General features: G+C 42.7%; 1 protein-coding gene across 14 annotated transcripts in view; it reads right to left on the reverse strand.

The window, feature by feature from the left end:
* The window catches only part of LOC127578461 (V-type proton ATPase 116 kDa subunit a 4-like), a 96094-nt gene that overhangs the window by 48999 nt on the left and 29652 nt on the right, over positions 1–17443 (reverse strand). For 10 of the 14 annotated variants that reach the window (XM_052030513.1, XM_052030519.1, XM_052030505.1 and 7 more), the window contains 6 exons: positions 15626–15706; positions 15302–15419; positions 10221–10272; positions 6569–6700; positions 5290–5368; positions 2838–2935 (listed from right to left, as the gene is read on the reverse strand). In XM_052030513.1, the coding sequence (XP_051886473.1) occupies positions 2838–2935; positions 5290–5368; positions 6569–6685 (294 nt within the window). In that variant the 5' untranslated portion in view covers positions 6686–6700; positions 10221–10272; positions 15302–15419; positions 15626–15706. Of the gene's footprint in view, positions 1–2837; positions 2936–5289; positions 5369–6568; positions 6701–7093; positions 7221–10220; positions 10273–10924; positions 11007–14907; positions 15132–15301; positions 15420–15625; positions 15707–17443 lie in introns of all 14 variants that reach the window. The other 4 variants (XM_052030517.1, XM_052030516.1, XM_052030518.1 and 1 more) reach the window with 4 other exon arrangements.

Genomic DNA, 17443 nt, shown 5'->3' on the forward strand with positions numbered 1-17443 from the left:
AGCGAACATGTACCAGGCACAGCCTGACACTGCAGAAGGATACAAAGATTCAGAAGCAAGGAGTATAGGCTTGGCAAAGACATCGTTATAGGCGTTTCATAATCACGGACAATTCTTTGCTTGGGGAAATGGATAGCCAGTTTGTCTCAAAAAAAGTTAGCTTCCAACATTGTATGTTAATTGCATATCAAGAAAGCAGGGAATTTCCTAAAGACACTTCATTAATGCAAACTCTTTCCCTTACAAGGGACTGAGATTCCTACATGAATCTACAGGTACACAAAGGGCCAAGCTGCAGGAAAGGTTTAACTTATGACTCAATATTAACGAAAGACTGACTTGCATTCATTTGATGCCTTTTATAATCAAGATATCCCAAAGCACTTTACAGTCAAATACCATTTTCTTTCAAATGTCATGTAGGAATCATGGCAAATTACCCAGATGACCGGTTCTAGTTATGTTAGTTGAAGGATGAATTTTGGCTAGGTCTCCAGCAATAACCATTACTTTTCATGGAATCTTTTACATTCACCTGAGTTTAACATCGCATCTGAAATGTCACGGTTGTGATGAACACCACCCATGGATACCAAAAGCTATATGCTGGAGAATTGGCTCAAATTTCAAAGATTGAAGACGCGCATCCACCTTTGAATTGTTTACCTTGCTCTCACTTACACTCCCGGGTGTTGGAGGAGGGAGGGATTCAAAAAAGGAACAAGGGAGTGGGAGATAAGAGAAAAAGACAGGTCACTGGGAATCACTCCAGAATGGCGAAGCAGGTTTCATTTAAAGCGGGAGAATAGGGAAGCAATGAGGCAGGAACAGAAATTGAAGTGTAGAAGATTGGGGAGGATGGTACAATACTGGAGCCTAGTTAAAAACTGAAGTGGGGAGTAAGTGGTCGTTAGGTTTGTATGGTTATACAGGTACCTTGGATAAATAAGCCTGGAGGAAGAAACAAAATGCTGTTGATTTTTATTCCTCCAGGCTTATTTATCCAGAGTACCTGTATAACCATACAAACCTAATGACCGATTTCTCCCCATTCAAAATAGGAAGGTACAAGTCAGAGGAGCCAAGAAGGAGACACCACAAAGCCTCCATCAGACTAACTGCTCCTCAAATATTGTATCCGGTTCTGGTCACCAAAATCAACACTCAAAGACAATGCAGAAAATAGACAAAGGTTTGATCCCCTGTCTCAGTAATCCACGTTACAAGACCAGAAAGGTTTGGACTTGCCAGTGAGGAACGGAGGCATCTGTGTCGTGACTTTATTGAAGTGTGCAAGATGGTTACAAATATGGGAGAAAAAAAAGTTTGCCTAGATTATAGGATGTGTACTTAGACCTAGAGAGGAACACATTCAGACTGGGAGGAGGATGCATCTAGATCAGAATCACAACATTCTTAATGCTGAGCATGACCAACATTTAGATTAAATCTATGGACATAGTGGTGGAGGCAAAAACCTTGCACCTTTCAGCAGCTGGAACCGATAAATGAGATATTATCTCTCGGTGTATGGATCAACTGTGTTCAGATATCAATACCAGGCTTAACATTAGCATCACCACACCACCCTCCCTCGCACCTGCCTGACCCCACCCCCCAACTGTAAAGAAAAACAATTAAATTAGAAATGACTTTGGTTGCGAAGTAGCTAGTTGGACTTCCACAAGGGTCAGAAGATGTATCCTCATCACGTAAAATTTGGTGCAATTTAAGTTTTGCACACTATGTTTGTCTTTTTTTAAATCATTAGCGACAGGTGATGGGAAACAGTTTCAACCCCAGAACATACGATGGGAGAACAATTATCAGTCCTATAACAGATCTTCTCCTTGGTGACAGTCACAGATGTATTGTATGTTTCAGTTTATAGGATCAAGAACCAACTTTACAATGAATAAGGATTAAAAGTCCTGGGAAAAAAAGATTTCAAATTTTGACAGAAGTGTCTTCACACAAAATGTTAACTAACCATTCCTTTTGCAGATAGTGAAGGAGCTGCTGTGGGCTTCAGGGATTTTGTAGATTTACAGAACAATGGACTTTCTGTAGCAAATGTATCCAAAGCAGAGGGTTCCTGACATACCTCAGTATGGTAGCCGAGCTGGGCCTTTAGACTGAACTGAATGATTACAGCCCCAACTAGCAGCTTTCAATACTCTTCATAAATACAAATGAACAGAAACGACAGATGGGAAAAGCTACTGTCCTACACAACGCTGGTCACAACACAACCCAACCATCCTATCTTCTACAGGAGACAAAAAGTCCACATACATTTAAAATAGAGCGAGGGGGCTTAGTGGAGAGACAGCTGGAAGGGGTAGAAACTGGATAAGTGCTCTCGATCCCCTTAGCTGATTAAAACTCATTGATATCACACTGGCCACAAAACATAGAACTGTACCAAACACTCGGATTTCAATGCTCCATCATTAAAGTGGTGCAAAATAGAAGCAGGCACATTGTTAAAGGTGCAGTGTTGAGTAATGGAGCACAACTGTCACCCAGTGGAGAGCTTGGATCATGGACCACCACAAAGTAACAGGTTCTCCTTGAACATTAATGATGCCCTCATTCTGGAGAAGGCCATAGTCTCCACGAACATCTCCATTTCTTCTACCAGCTGTTCTGCACCCTGCTCAGAATGAGACTACCATTATATCTTATACTTAACTGTTATAACTGTTTATCTAAATACACTGGGACCCAGATGAGAATCTAACATACAGCCCTTCCAACATATCGCATTCAGGAGAGATAACTCCTCGGTGTAGTGTGTATTAATATTCTGAACCATACAAGATTTTCATTCTTACCTCCAGGTCAATCATATCCTTTGGAAGAGGAGCCTGCGGATTCTCACCATCATCCTGGACGATGATCTCATCCCTTTCCATTTCGATCTCCAGAAACCCTACAAATCCAACAGTAGGATACAAGAATGAGACTCATTGCAATGGATCAGGGAGGCAAACAAAAATAATCACAAAGCAATAAACTTCAGACGCTGAAAGTCTGAAAATAAAAACAGAAAATGCTGAAGATAGAGACAAGAAATTCTGCAGATGCTGGAATCTGGAGCATGCTGAAAACATTCAGGAGTCAGGCAACCTCTGTGCAGAAAGATTCAAGCTGTCAGAGCTGATAATCTTTAATTCGAAAGGTCATCAAATGTAAATGTTCATAGCTTCTCTCTCCAGGAATGCAGCCTGACCATATGAGCATTTGATCCAAGAGATCAAAAAATGCTCTGCTGTCACAATCAAAATGTTTTCAGCAAATTTTGATTCCAAATAATCTGTACCAAGGGACATGATTGTGGAATTAGATGCCGGATAGAAGAATGGATTGAAAGACAGCTGCTGCAAAACAGAAAACAGTGCAGGAGTTCATGATTGTTTCTGAATCTAACGGGGAGATGGGAAGTAGTGTAGGCTCCAGCGGTCCATGAGAGGATCACAGCTGGTCAATATAACCTATAGAGTGTAGGTTGTAAATAGGTTGTGTGGCATTGAAATTTGCTGCTGATTCCAAAGTGGGCACAGTTAACGTGAAGTACTGAACCATACAGGAAAAGAAACAAGCTAGGAGAATGCACAGATAAATGGTAAATTAAATTCAATGCTCGAGGCAATTCATTTTGGAAGGTAAGGGCACACATTCCTTGTAAGAAATTAATTGAACAGAGGAGTAACAATGCAAATCATTTGTTTGAAGCACCCAAAAAAAAAATAGGTTTATTTCTAGAGGAAAAGAAAATAAGGCAAAGATATGGTCATAAATTCAGATAACCTTGTTTAACTAAAATTGCACGCAGTTCTGGTTTCCACAGCCTTACACTGAAGTTCTGCCAAAGGGATTAGGATGTTATGTGAAAAAAAAATTAGGGAAGCTTGAGCAAGTTGGGTTTTGCCTTTAAGAATGATAGAGAGGAGACTTGACAGAGGCAAGAAAAAAAAATTTTTTTAAATATATAAACCTACACTTCGCTTTCTGTCTTCATACATCCATCAGTTCAAGCGGCAACAATTTCTTTCTTCATTATTCTGCAGTTGTTAACTTCTCTACATCAAGTTGCTTATGTGCCTCTGTAGCTGTACATAACCGCATGTCCTTGGAGCCCTACCCTTGCTTTAACAACTGTGTTACTGCCAAAATGGTGCAAGAATGTTTTTATTTTAATTGGTCTTTGTATTTTTAATAATTATTTTACATGATCACATTTGGTATATTTACACCACAATAGTACCTGTTCTCATATTTAACAGCTCGTATTTGTGTTCTTGGCATATATATGCTGTTTCCTTCATGTGCAATCTAGCCTCTCTATTTAACTTTATGTAAATAGATATTCTTATATTTGTTGTTTAGCTTTGTTTGAATCTGCACTGGTTATATTTTTCAATATTTTCTTGATGTTTGAACTAAGCTGTGGCAGTTCATTAGGATTAAGAAAAGTTCATATTTGCATCCACATAGTGGTTACATTGGGTGTAAAATCCAAAGCTCTGCTCCAGATGGGGAATACACATACAGAGAATTCGGAGATGGAATAGGATTTCCTGTCCCTCGAGCTTGCTCCACCATTTACTATAATACCTGATCTGATTATGACCTTAACTACACATTCACCTCTACCCTGAGTAACCCTTCACTCCCTGGCTTACTTGCCATATATCCAATTCTGCCTTAAAGCTATTCAAAGACCTCAGCTTCCATCACCCTTCGAATCGGAGAGCTCCATAGACTGAGAAAGAACATTTTGCCCGCTCTTAAATGGATGACACCTTGCGTTTAAACAGTGAGCCCTAGTTCTAGATTTTCCCATAAGAAACATCCTCCCTATATCTCCCCCATGACAACCTTTCAGGATCTTGTATGTTTCAATTGCACCCTTCTATTCTTCTAACTCCAGTTGATACAGGTCCAGCCCGTCATGAAACAACCTGCCCAGTGTTTAGTAAATCTTTTCTGAACTGCTTCCAGCACACTTACGCCTTCCCTTAAAAATGGAGAACATTACCATACACAAAACTCCTGACCTAGTCTTACCAATGCCCTACATAAAATGAAGCACAACCTCACTATATTTATATTCAGTTCCCCTCACAATAAACAAAGTCTCCATTTTCCCTTTGCTGTCTCCTTGAGGAATCCATTCATCACTTGCAGAAATTCAGGTACTCTTGAAAGGATTCTACTCTCCACCGTGCTAACCGCATGACAGAAAACCCAATTAATGTCACAAAACCATTTGTGCAGACTTACGAAGAATTCTCTCCATCACCTCACAGCGCCTGACTTCATTTACAAACTTCCGTTGGAACAAATTGACACTTGCGTTCAGCTGTGGGGAAGGAAAAAAAACTTGCTACAGTGTTGTTCTCCTCCAGTACACGTTATAACAACAGGAATCTCTCAACACCACGGCATTGGTATATTCTGTGTTTGTTCTCACATCTCTATTCCAATTGCTGGCCATCACCTTCTGAAGTCAGATTTACAAAAAGTGCTGATAAAGCATGCAAATGATGACACGTTCAGGATGATGCTTACCACTTGGGGAGATCCCAGGTGGCTTGGTGGCCACCATAAACAGATGGTTCCCAGTTTCAATCAATAGTCTGTGTTGATCTATGGGGTGGAGTAACTCAGACCACACTTGTCTTTGGAATTGGTGATCCAGTGCAGGATGTGTGATTTGTAGCCTTATAGAAACAGATTTAATTCTTGTTTCAAGTGTTGACTTGGTGGCTCTTGCTGGAAGGAGCCCCGGTTGGGTAACCCGCCCACACTGATCCAACAAGTCTTACACACTTTCCATCCTCGTACCTAATCTGATCGTGGTGCTGGTGGGATACTAATTCTATCCCAGTAAGAACTGAAGGGAAAAATGGGAAACAAAATTGAGGAAAATTAAGAAAGACCACCGAGTGGAAGAGGTTCACATCCCACTCGTTGTACTAGATACCTTTGCTAAAAATAAATCACAAGTATTGCCACCATTCCCTCAGAAAGAACAACTATCTTCTGTATCATAAAGCACAGCAAGATCAGTGTAGATCGCTTGCAGAAGGCTGAATCCATTCACTTTGTAGGGAGGCCACATACACACACCTCAACAAGGTGGCACTTAAACACAGGTTGTCTTATTTCATAGGTACACAAGGTAAATGCAGTACACAGTGAGACTTAAAACCCAGTCACAAACAGACGCAAACATGAAGCCAGCTGGCTGCAGCTTCACCTGTAGAAACTGGAGCAGGACTGAACAGTTAATCAGTTCACCGGCACTAATCCTTCCCCTTGAACACTGTGGTATGGAGCCTGATGCTGAGCGTTGGAGACCGCCTTTGCTGAGCAACTTCTTAGCAAATGAAACACCCGTCTCGACGTGCAGCAAGACCCAAACAATATTCTGGCATGAGCTGATAAGTAGCAATCAGACTGCCCAAGAAGTGGAAACATTAATGAACGCTCACTTTGTAAGCGATAACTCCACTATATAATTGATTGGGAAAAGTGGAAGCTGTTAACTTATACTCACGTCACGAAACTGCATGAAGCCCAGCTCTCCCAGCTCAGAAATGCAACAGTAGGCAGCCTCCACTTGCAGGAAAAGCTGGGTCAGACACATCTCCTCACTTCGAAATAACGATGCCATCCTTCTACTGTTTCACTGAGGAAGATTTAAAGGCGGCAATAAGTTAATGCAAGTTTTTTAAATTTCTAATTTAACTAATTTCTTTTACCTGCAAGAGGGAACGTGACACAATTAAGTGAAGAATTTGTATTTACATAGCATGACAATATTCTATCAAAAGGCAGCTCTCCACATTATAGCTTGTGGCTTCACTTGATGAGTCTGATGCAGGGTTTTCACCCAAAACATCCACCCCTTCCCCCGCACCCGCCCCCCCCCTCCCAAATATGCTGTTCAACCTGCTGAGTTCTTTCAGCAGAGTGTGTTGCTCCAGGTTTCAGAATCTGCAGTCTCATGATTCCACCACACTTCCATCATTACAGCAGTGACTACTCTTCATAAAGCCCATTTAAAAGGTCCTCCATCTACCTCCTTTCTCAGCCTCTTAGATTGGCAACCATGTGCCCTTGGGAAGGGGCTGCAGGGCTCAACGCCAAGCAGTGAGTTGCTGTCAGTGGGGAAACAACTGGGGACCACAGTCCAAAATCTGGAGATGCTGAAAAAAAAAGAAAAATCAGGCAAATTCGAGAGTACATGGGTGGGTCATGCCATGAATTATAGAAAAATGATCACACAAGGGACCATCATGTCCTTATCTATTGAAAGAACCTACCTAATCCCATCTTCCAGGTCTGGGACCATGCAGGTCATAGTTCTGCAGGGAAACACTCAAGTACTGAGAGTCCCTCCTCCACTTCCCTTTCAGGCAGTGAGTTCCAGACTCCCATCACCTTGTGGGAGGAACATTCCTCATCTCCCCTCTAATCCTTCTACCAATTACTTTAAATCCTTGCCCCCTGGTTTTAACCCCTCTGCCAAGCAAAATAGGTCCTTCCTATATACCCTCCGTAGGCCTCTTAATTTTATATCCCTCAACTAAGTCTACATGCAGCTGCCTCTGTTCCAAGGAAAATAATCCCAGCCTATCCAATCTTTCCTCATTTCTATTATTTTCTAGTCCAGGCGACATCCTTGTAAGTCCCTTCTATCCTCTCTGCAATCAGAGAGAGGGGTGAACACCTCCGACATTTTCCCAATCAGGAGAGGGAGACTGGAGACCAAGCGAACCTGTAAGACTCGGAGAGTGGAGGATCAGAAAATGGACATAAACCGTAGATTGGAGACAGGGGAATGGGGGAAAAGCAGGGGATAGGTGGTTGAGGAACAAGTAAGGGAGAAAAAGAAACTGGAGAACGTTGGTTCAAAGGATAATACCTAGGCACTGAGACTACGGGAGAAGACAAGAGCCCAGCTGGTGTAAAAATACCACTTTGTGTGAGGAAGGGAAACTGATGAACGAAGCCGGAACGTAGAGGGAGACTGAGGCATGGGGCGGGCCTGGAGACCAGAATTTCCTGGAAAGGAAAAACAGCAACATCAAGGTGATCAATGCAAATGGTGGAGAGAGGGGCAGCAAGTGAACATTGTGGAACCAGGAGACCTGGGTAAATGGTGAAAAGTCATCATTACAGATGGAAGAATGGAGAACAAGACGATAGAGACAAAAGATTCTCACTGAAGGAGACATGGGAAGAGGAGATGAATGCTCTTGAGGTGCGAGCTGTTAGACTGAATATTCAGTTACAGTGCAAAAAAAATGGTGAGGGAATGAGACTGACCTGCACAATCCAACTTTGACTTGTGAAGTCCAAGGTCAGACAGATTCAACGTTAGACAAAACTAGAATCCATACAGGGAAGGAGTTTGAAAGACAGAGCAGGTCATTGACTGGGTGCATTACCCAATACAGTGGGTGCAGAGAATTTTGGCTGTGATTTCAAAACAAACATCAATGGGGCACAGGTTTACCGCTACTTACAGGTCAGATATCAGGGTTTTACACCTTTCACTATGTTACACCATCAATGAGTCATTGCATTATTGTTGTTGGTTATTTGGTCGAACCAAGCAGCACTATTACTGATATTAGTAATCAGACCAATTCAATGCATTACCATTAGCTGTTTCCCTCTTCACCTGCTCACAAATCGGCTCCTGGTTCTTGAACCTTTTTGCACAACAGGAACTGCTACAACACCACAAGAGAACAATTCAACTACAAGAACCTCACAATAAGGTGAAGGCAATGAGACTGGTCAAAGTCATGTGACTTGATGTCATGTGATGAAGCACCACCTGCTCACCTATCATGTGACCTAACCTTCAGGGATCTATCCAATCAGATGGTGCTAATTCTAATCTCTGCTCTAAAGGTATTGTTAGTTAGGGATCTTTTTTAGAAACCTGATATTGTTGCAGCCTGTAATTTCTCTGATAGAAATAGCTGGTAGTGTAAAAACAAAAGTAATTGTATCTTTGTTGGCCTGGAAGAGTTCTCTGGGCTGCATTCGAAAAATGTGGGACTTCTCCTCCGCTCCTCTCCTGATTTCTGCACCAGATCTTACTCCTCTTGCCCTGGACTCTCTGTTTTCCATCACCCCAACTCATCCCTGGCTCCAGATTCACCCCCAACCAATCCTCTGCCTGGGCCTTCCTATAGGTCCACGGGTCTCCATTCCCAGTCCCACACCACCATCCTCCCCTTAGACCACTTCCCTGGGCCAGGCCTTTCTCCAATCCACACTGACCCATCTTCCCATCTACTCTACTTAGCCAACCTACCACTGAGATGCCCCCTTCTGCAAAGTAATTCTCCCTTGCCCATCACTGTCCCCTCTGCGGATGCTCCCACCCATCAAACTGTCCTTTTCCGCACCACCATCCTTCTTCTACCGTCACACCCAGTTTTCCCTCTCCTCTTCCCTGCCCCTGCTGTCACACTCCCTCTCTGCTCCTCAACCCCCCCACTGTAAGCTCCCCTCACCATTCCCCACCAATTCCTCCCCTTACGCTCCACAGCCCCAAATTATGGTGACAGCTAGACATTTTGGTTTTCTGAAATAATAAGCTGACTGTGAAATTTTGACGGCAGCTTAAGAGGCCAGAGGTGGCAGGTCCAAGTGAGAACAGCCTGTGGGGCTGGTCTTTGGTCTAACCAGCTACCCCTTCTGATGTCAAAAGGATGTTAAATGATGTGAAATGGGCAAGTAACGTGTGTGCCACGAAAGTACCAGGCAATGACCGTTTCCAACAAGGGAACGTTAATGCACCTTCTCTTGCCGTTCAATGGCATTGCCATTGATGAGTCTTCTACCATCAATTTCTGCAGTAGTGTCACCACTAACCAGAGACTTAACTGGTCCAGCTAAGTACACAGTAGATGCAGTACATTCCACCCACAAAATGCACTGCAAATACCCTACTGGGCTACCTCAACGGCACCTTCCAAATCCCTAATCTCTATCACTAGGAAGGGTAAAGTCTTCAAGCACAGGAGGGCGCCACCACCTGCAGGTTCCCTTCCAGGCTGCACACATCTTGATTTGGAAACGTATCACCAACAGCACAGTGGGAGCACCTTCACCTGAAGGACTGCGGTGATTCATGAGTGCTAGTGACACATCCCAAAAATAATCAATAAATTAAAAATATTCACCCTGTTTGGAGGCTTCTCTTCAGAGACAGGTCACAATGTTACCGGAGTTACACTGCATTAAATACGAAGAGAAGTGGGTCAGGATTTATCAAATATTAATCCAAAAGCAAGATGCTGTTCACTATATTAGGAGGTCACACTAAGTTTGGGGAGCAGCATTTGAGTGTACAGACCTCGGGGGTAGCAGTTTAGTTTAGAATAAAAACTGATCCTTGTGAAAACAGCCTGAAGTAGCTTCAAACATGTTTCCGCTGAAACATTGCTCAGTGAAACATTATGCTTACTTTACCCACATTTGGGTCAGGTTTGATTAGACTGACCACAAGGACAGACCGAAGGCAGAGGTAGCCTGAAGCTGTGCCACTCTTGGTTATACTGCAAACACTCTCCATGTTTGGGATTTAGCACAGGAAACATCAAATATATTTGCAACCATAACAGATTGTATCTCTGGGGATTGGAGAGAGGGTGTCCTGTACACCACTATTCAAAAGGTCACAGTTCTGTATGAAAAATACCGGTTATTAGTCCCAGGAATGTATCTGAGGGATTTCCATAGTACTTCAAGAAGTATGCTTAGAAATTGATGAGAAGGTATTTGTGCAGCATTTGTTGGGAAAATAACAGTGAGTTTAAGATGCATGCTGTTAGAACAGTTAACAGGCTTGTGGCAAGTAAGCTGCAGTGATTTGTGAATCACCAACCTGTTGGCCTCTTTTGTAGTGTCTGCCTTGTGAAGACAGCAGAATGGATCCAGTTCTACTCAAGTTTCAAAAAATCGCTGCACTGTGGTGTGAAAACAAATGCTTCAGAAAGAAGGTGCAGGTACCTTTTCATGACTCATGTTCAGATTAGTTTATTGTCATATACACCAAAGTGCAATGAAACTCCTTGCTCGCGTGAAGCTCACAGTGTAGACAGTACACATGGTAATGATAGATTCAACAATTAATACAGTGATGAGTGCAAAACAGCAGAATGGTACAAAGACTGCAGTGCAATCTGAAGTAGTGCAAAAAGAAATGCAGAAGTGATAATAATGTTAGAGGTAGAATTAAGAGTCTGAGAACGTGACAGAACCACTGGGAGTGAGATGTGAAAGAGGTGATTGGTTCAGGAGTCCGATAGCAGTGGGGAAGAAGCTGTTCTTGAGTCTGGATGTCTGGGCTATCAAGCTCCTGTATATTCACCTAGAATGTTAAAGAGAGAAGAGGGAATGGCCAGGGTGGCAGGCATCGTTGACGATACCGTTAGCCTTCCTGAAGCAATGCACCTTGAAGGGGGACTGGGTGGAAGGAAGTGACAAGCCTGTGACAGACTGGGCAGAGTTTACCACTCTCTGCAGGTTCCGTCGGCCCAGAGCAGACCAGTTGTCGTACAAAGCAGAGATGAAACCCGTCGGGATACTTTCTATAGCACATCTGTAGAAGTTCAAGAGAATCCTCGTAAATAAGCCAAATCTTCTCAGACACGTCTTTTCATGACATGATATATATTTTTTGCAATGCTCACAATGGAAACAATTTAAACTGTGGGCAGTCAAATACTTCAGTGAATTTTAATTTTAAAATTAATTTTTTACTTAAGCCACTCTTCTCTATGTTAAAATTTCCCCTTATATCTAATTTGACTCTACTCACTATGATTAATACACCATCGATCCTTAAACCTCATCGGTTAAGGAGAAAGGTGTAGGCCTAGAAAACAGGAACAGAACGAAAGTTAACATAAAAAGGAACTCAGAGTCTTTTACTGGCATGTAAATAGCCAGCAGAAAGTAAGAGGCAGGGTAGGACCTTTAGCGGTAAAAAAGGTAATATCTTCTTCTTTTTGGGGAGTCCCATGGGATCAAGGGTGACTTGCTTACATTCCAGTTTTGTGGGCTCTAAGATAGCTAATGAAGCCAACGGACCACAGAACTCTTCCACAAATGGGGCAGGTGAGTGGTAGGTTTGGGAGGCTTGGGAGGCAGTATACTCCTGCCACTCATGCAGGGCTTCAGTGTGCTCCTGTAGCACGGTCTTGAGGTATTCGGCGCCATCCCAAATCCTCCTTGCTTTGAGCAGTCACGGGCAGTGAGGGTGCTGAATTTCTTCAAGGAGGTTTTGGTAAATCCTTGAATCTTTTCTCTGTCGATTTGGTAATCTCTTCACATGACAGGGTGTGGAAGAGAGTGTCTATTTGGGGAGTCTGGTGTTGGGGATGGGAATGGAGTGGCCTGCCCAACAGAGCTGACTGAGGGTAAATAGAGCCTGTATGGTCAGAATAAGATAAGATATCTTTATTAGTCACATGTACATTGAAACACACAGTGAAATGCACCTTTTGCGTAGAGTGTTCCGGGGGGCAGCCCGCAAGTGTCACCACGCTTCCAGCGCCAACATAGCGTGCCCACAACTTCCTAACCCGTACGTCTTTGGAATGTGGGAGGAAACCGGAGAACCCGGAGGAAACCCACACAGACACGGGGAGAACGTACAAACTCCTTAGAGACAGCAGGCGGAATTGAACCCAGGTTGTTGGCGCTGTAATAGCGTTACACTAACCGCTACACTACCAGATGTTGGTCTGGGAGAAGACACAGATGTTGGTTTGCTTATCCTTTCAGTGAAGTTGTGGGACTTTGCAGAGACAACGTTAGTGATATCTTTCCAGTGTCTTGAGATGCCTGCTGTAAGTAGTCCAGGTGAGAGAAGCATATGAGAGGGCAGGGGGTCACTGCTGCCCAGTAAACTATGAGTTTTGTTTTTGGTTTGAGGTTTTGACCTCAAACACACTTTTCCTCAATCAACTTAGCTGGTGCTTTGATGATGAGTTTCATCATTGACGTCTGTCTACAAATTCTGAGATATGGGAAGTGATCCAGGTTTTCCAGGGTATATTTCAGAAGGCAGCATTGTACAGCAAGATGATACTTTGGAAACTATCATCAACAGCTATTAGGTGGAAGGGCGATCCAGTAGGGTCAAGGTTACACAGGATGCAACTTGTGACCTTGATTATCTATTTCGGTGGCTGGGGCAGATTAAATACAGAAGTTAGAGGGGTAAAAAAGAGGTGACATGTTCAAAGGCTTCATGATTTCCACTTCACAGTACCAGAGAAAAATAAGGCTGTCACCATCACACCAGCAATACTAAACCAGCTCATCTCCTTCAAAATGTAATTGCTAATGATGATCATTTCCCATTAAACCAAACACTGGACAATAACATAAATACAATCCTCATAAAGAAAAAGTTGAAATTTCAGAGGAAATTTCTTTTGAAAGAAATCTTATCTGCAAATTACAACACCTTTGGCCCGATTCACTGGTCACGATCCCTTAAGTCATTCTCTAAATTTCATGAAGGTATAGACTATGTTTTGGGAGAGTGTAAAGTATCATTAAAAGAACTGTATTGTCATTAGTCCGCTCATCCAAGATTTGTCACGCCAGGAATTACTGTCCAATATAGGGGAAATTCCTGACCATTAAATGAACCTGCTTCTTTTTCCTTGTAATTTACCATACCAGATAACATTTCACAACAATTCGCAGTCTGCACTGTTAAGAAAATATTTTTTTAAAATTTCAGTCGAAAACTTTATTCTCTGTCTGGGAGTGGAGGACATGCCCACCCTGACCTGCTGGGTTTGTCCTCTAGCTCTGCATTTCACAACTCCAACGTTGTTTTCTTGCACTTCTTTTGTCTATGTTCTCACTCTCTAACTTCTCCTGTTCACCCACTGACCAGATAAATCTGTCTATAGCTTAGCCACATGGTCCCCCAGTTTTACCCCATCAGATATATCCCACCCTCCCTCACCTTCCCTGCAGCTTTACAAGCTCCTTTTGGCTGCTTTTCGGTTCTGACGAAGGGTCTCCAACCTGAAACATTGACTCTTGTCTTTGATCTGCTGAGTATTTCCAGTATTTTCTGTTTTTATTTAATTCCAATTGTTGACACCTTGCTGTTCTTCAGCAGCTGTGCACGTCGCAGTGGCACCAAGTTCAGGAGCGAAAGTTTCAGATGGATGTCCAGATTTTGGAGAAGGTTCAGCAAAGATTTCCCAGGAAAAGATGTGGGGCTTTAATTGATTAAATTAGGAGTAATTGTTTCTGGTTTGGTAAACGGAAGGTACAGATTTAAGCTAAAGGACCAAGAGAAGATGAGAATTCTTCTTGTACATGGTAGATTGTCATAGTCTGAAAGGACAATCAAAGAACATTCAGTAGTAATTCTTTGAAAATAATGGCTAAAGAGAATTTGGCAGATGACAGGAGAATAGCAGGGGCTGGATCCAATTTAAAGGCTCTTTCAAAAGGTGCACAATAGACCCAATGAACTCCCTCTACATTCAAGATTATTGGTAGTCTCCTACAGATTTCTGATACACCAAGGTAATAGGTTTCTGCAATGACTGGGTATTCACTCTAGTACAGATGCACAGAGAGCTGACTTCATTCTCAATTTGGTGCTATTTTCAGTCTCAGTTCTCACAATTCCTATCTAAACTTCACTGGCTGTAATTGCAAAATGTAATGCTGCCTTTGTCCTCCTACAGCTGTCAGAGTGAACATGCTTTTGATTCTAAAGCCACTGCAACACAGAGCAGGGTGGAGTCATAGCAGTATTAAGATTGCACCCCCCCCCCACCCCAGTACTGCAGGCAGACTGAAGCGCTAATGTGTTATAGCACTTACCCACACAAAATACAGCACAATCTCAGTACTTGTATAGTCAGCGATTAGTGACATTCATGCAAGATTCATTCAACTGGCATGTAACCTGCTGACTCCATTCCTGCATTATTCTGGCACACTCATGTGATACGTTTTGCAAGCACGTCCACACTTTGTTCAGATCCAAAGGAGCTTGATAACGTAAGCTCGGTATCTGAAATGGGATCCTCTCTCAATGTGCGAAGCTATTTAAAATATGCAGAAATGGAATAAAACTAGTATATCATTATGAAAGCACACTTTATTCAGCTCCTAGAAACAAGGCACAAAATAGAATAAAAGGCTAATTTCACCTGAGTTTGAAAAGTACAAAGAATTGTTAATTGAACATCAAAAGAGAAAGATGTTAACTCACAGTGTGGACACTCTTTTCCTGTTCTTCATACGAGCTCCAATCCACCTGCAATGCAGCTGAGGCAGTTGCCAATCTGAAGGCTTTCGAGACCAGCCTGGTCCTATGTCTGACGTGTGGGCTGAGGGTAAGAAGCAGTAGATGGAGTTGGCTGCTGCCAAATCATTCACAGTGCTGTTGGGAGTGAGGTAGCTGGGTCTGTAGCCGTCACCATACAGCCAGACCAGTTTGCTTTCACATCAACAACCACACCTACCTGTGAAGTTTGCAACCACACACAGTAACCCACCCCTAACCCAAAGCACTCTCAAGGAAAGAAAGACTTACATTTATTTAGTGCCTTTCACGACCTCAGCAGTTATTGAAGTGCATTTCACTCAGTGAAGTACTTTTGAATTGTAGTCACTTCTGCAATATAAAAAAACACAATAGCCAACATCCATATAAGCTCCCAAAAAGAAAACTAGATAATAAAGTTGGTTGAAAGATAAATACTGGGCAAAATACTAAGGTGAACATCCTACTCATCCTCAGATAGTGTTGTGGGTTGTTTTACATCCAGCTGAGAGGGGAGATAAGGGCATTGCTCAAGGCCTTAGTGGCCGATTATTTACTCCGACAGCGTAGCACTCCACCAGCACTACACTAGAGTGCCAGCTTGGACTTTGATACTCAAGTATCAACATACACGTATCTATTAATCACTACCAAACAATTGGTTGCCTGATAAGTTGAAGGTTTTGTTCATTCTTTCGTTTTTCAGGTTCTAGTATCATCTCCCAATCTAACAATGCCCTGCGCTATCAATTACTTTTAGCAAAGGAAAAACTACTGATACCAGAATCTTAAACAAAAACAAAAGTATCAAGCTACCACTGGGGAAAGAGAAATGTAGTTAAGATCTTGACATATTACATTGTACTCAGAAGTCTGACAAAGGGTTATATCTGATGGATGGGGTTGGCTCATTCTTGGTCTTGCCCACTGCTATCACGTTCCCACCCTTATGCCTTTCCCACATCTGCACTTTTTGTAGATTTACAGTGCAAACTTCAGGCTACCCCACAGAGCAGAGAAGTCCTCTCGCACCAACCAGGCCTCAAGGCAGTGAGAAGGTCTTGAAGCCCTGCCCCTGGCATGTCCTGATGGCATTTTTGCAATTGGTTCCTTCAAGTAGGATTGAATTATTTCTAAATGCCTCCGATGGTCAGAGATATTTGAAAGCTGTTCAAAAGGATTAAAATATTTTTAAATTATTCATTTAAAATTTAAGTGGTGACACAGTGGCGCAACTAGTAAAATAGTTACCTCACAGGGCCAGAGACCTGGGTTCAATCCTGACCTCAGGTGCTGCCTGTGTGGAGTCTTCATGTTCTCCCCATGACTCTGTGTTTCTCCCTGATGCTCCAGATCCCACCCTCGTCTCAAGTGTGCAGTTGGTAGGTTAATTGGTCAGTGTAAATTGCTGCCAGTATGTGGGTGAGTGATAGAATCTGGAGTGAGTTGATGGGAATGTGGAGGGAATTAAAAAAAGATTAATGTCGGATTAGTGTAAATGGGTGGTTGATCGTCCACCCAGATTTAGTGAGCTGAAGGGCCAGTCTCCGTGCTGTATCTCTCATTGACTCTATTTTTATGGAATTACATTGCTTAAAAGGTTTAAGTAAAATAAAGAAAAGGAAAACACTTACGTTCATTTACTGTTTTGATCCCAGACGGTGAGCCAATCAGTGGTAAAGCTGAGAACCAGGTGTGAAGGCATCTAGCCCCTCAGCCCAGTACATTTGTGCTCTGCTGGGACTCGGTCTTAGGTCCGAGTCATAGACCAGCAGGTCAGTAGTGCCAACTTGTCTCTGAGTTACAACGTACGGGCTCAGAAGTCTGAGACGAATTTACCCACGAAGAGCACCTTGCTGGCTGTTCCCTCCTGAACTGCCGCAAAAGTTAAGTGCGTCTCAAGCCATTAACTTTTTAGCATTTTGCTCTGAGGCTGACTGCCCTGCCCTTTGCTGCTGTACTGAACATCATGCAGGATGTCCCATGTTCTCCGAGGCTCCGTGTAACTGTTTAATAAACACTCCATCTGATCATGATATAGGCTAGAAACTATGGAACAGGTTTGTTAAAAATATATGCTGCTGGAAC

Source organism: Pristis pectinata, chromosome 15, assembly GCF_009764475.1.
Source record: "Pristis pectinata isolate sPriPec2 chromosome 15, sPriPec2.1.pri, whole genome shotgun sequence".
In the NCBI taxonomy this organism is placed as follows: Eukaryota; Metazoa; Chordata; class Chondrichthyes; order Rhinopristiformes; family Pristidae; genus Pristis; species Pristis pectinata.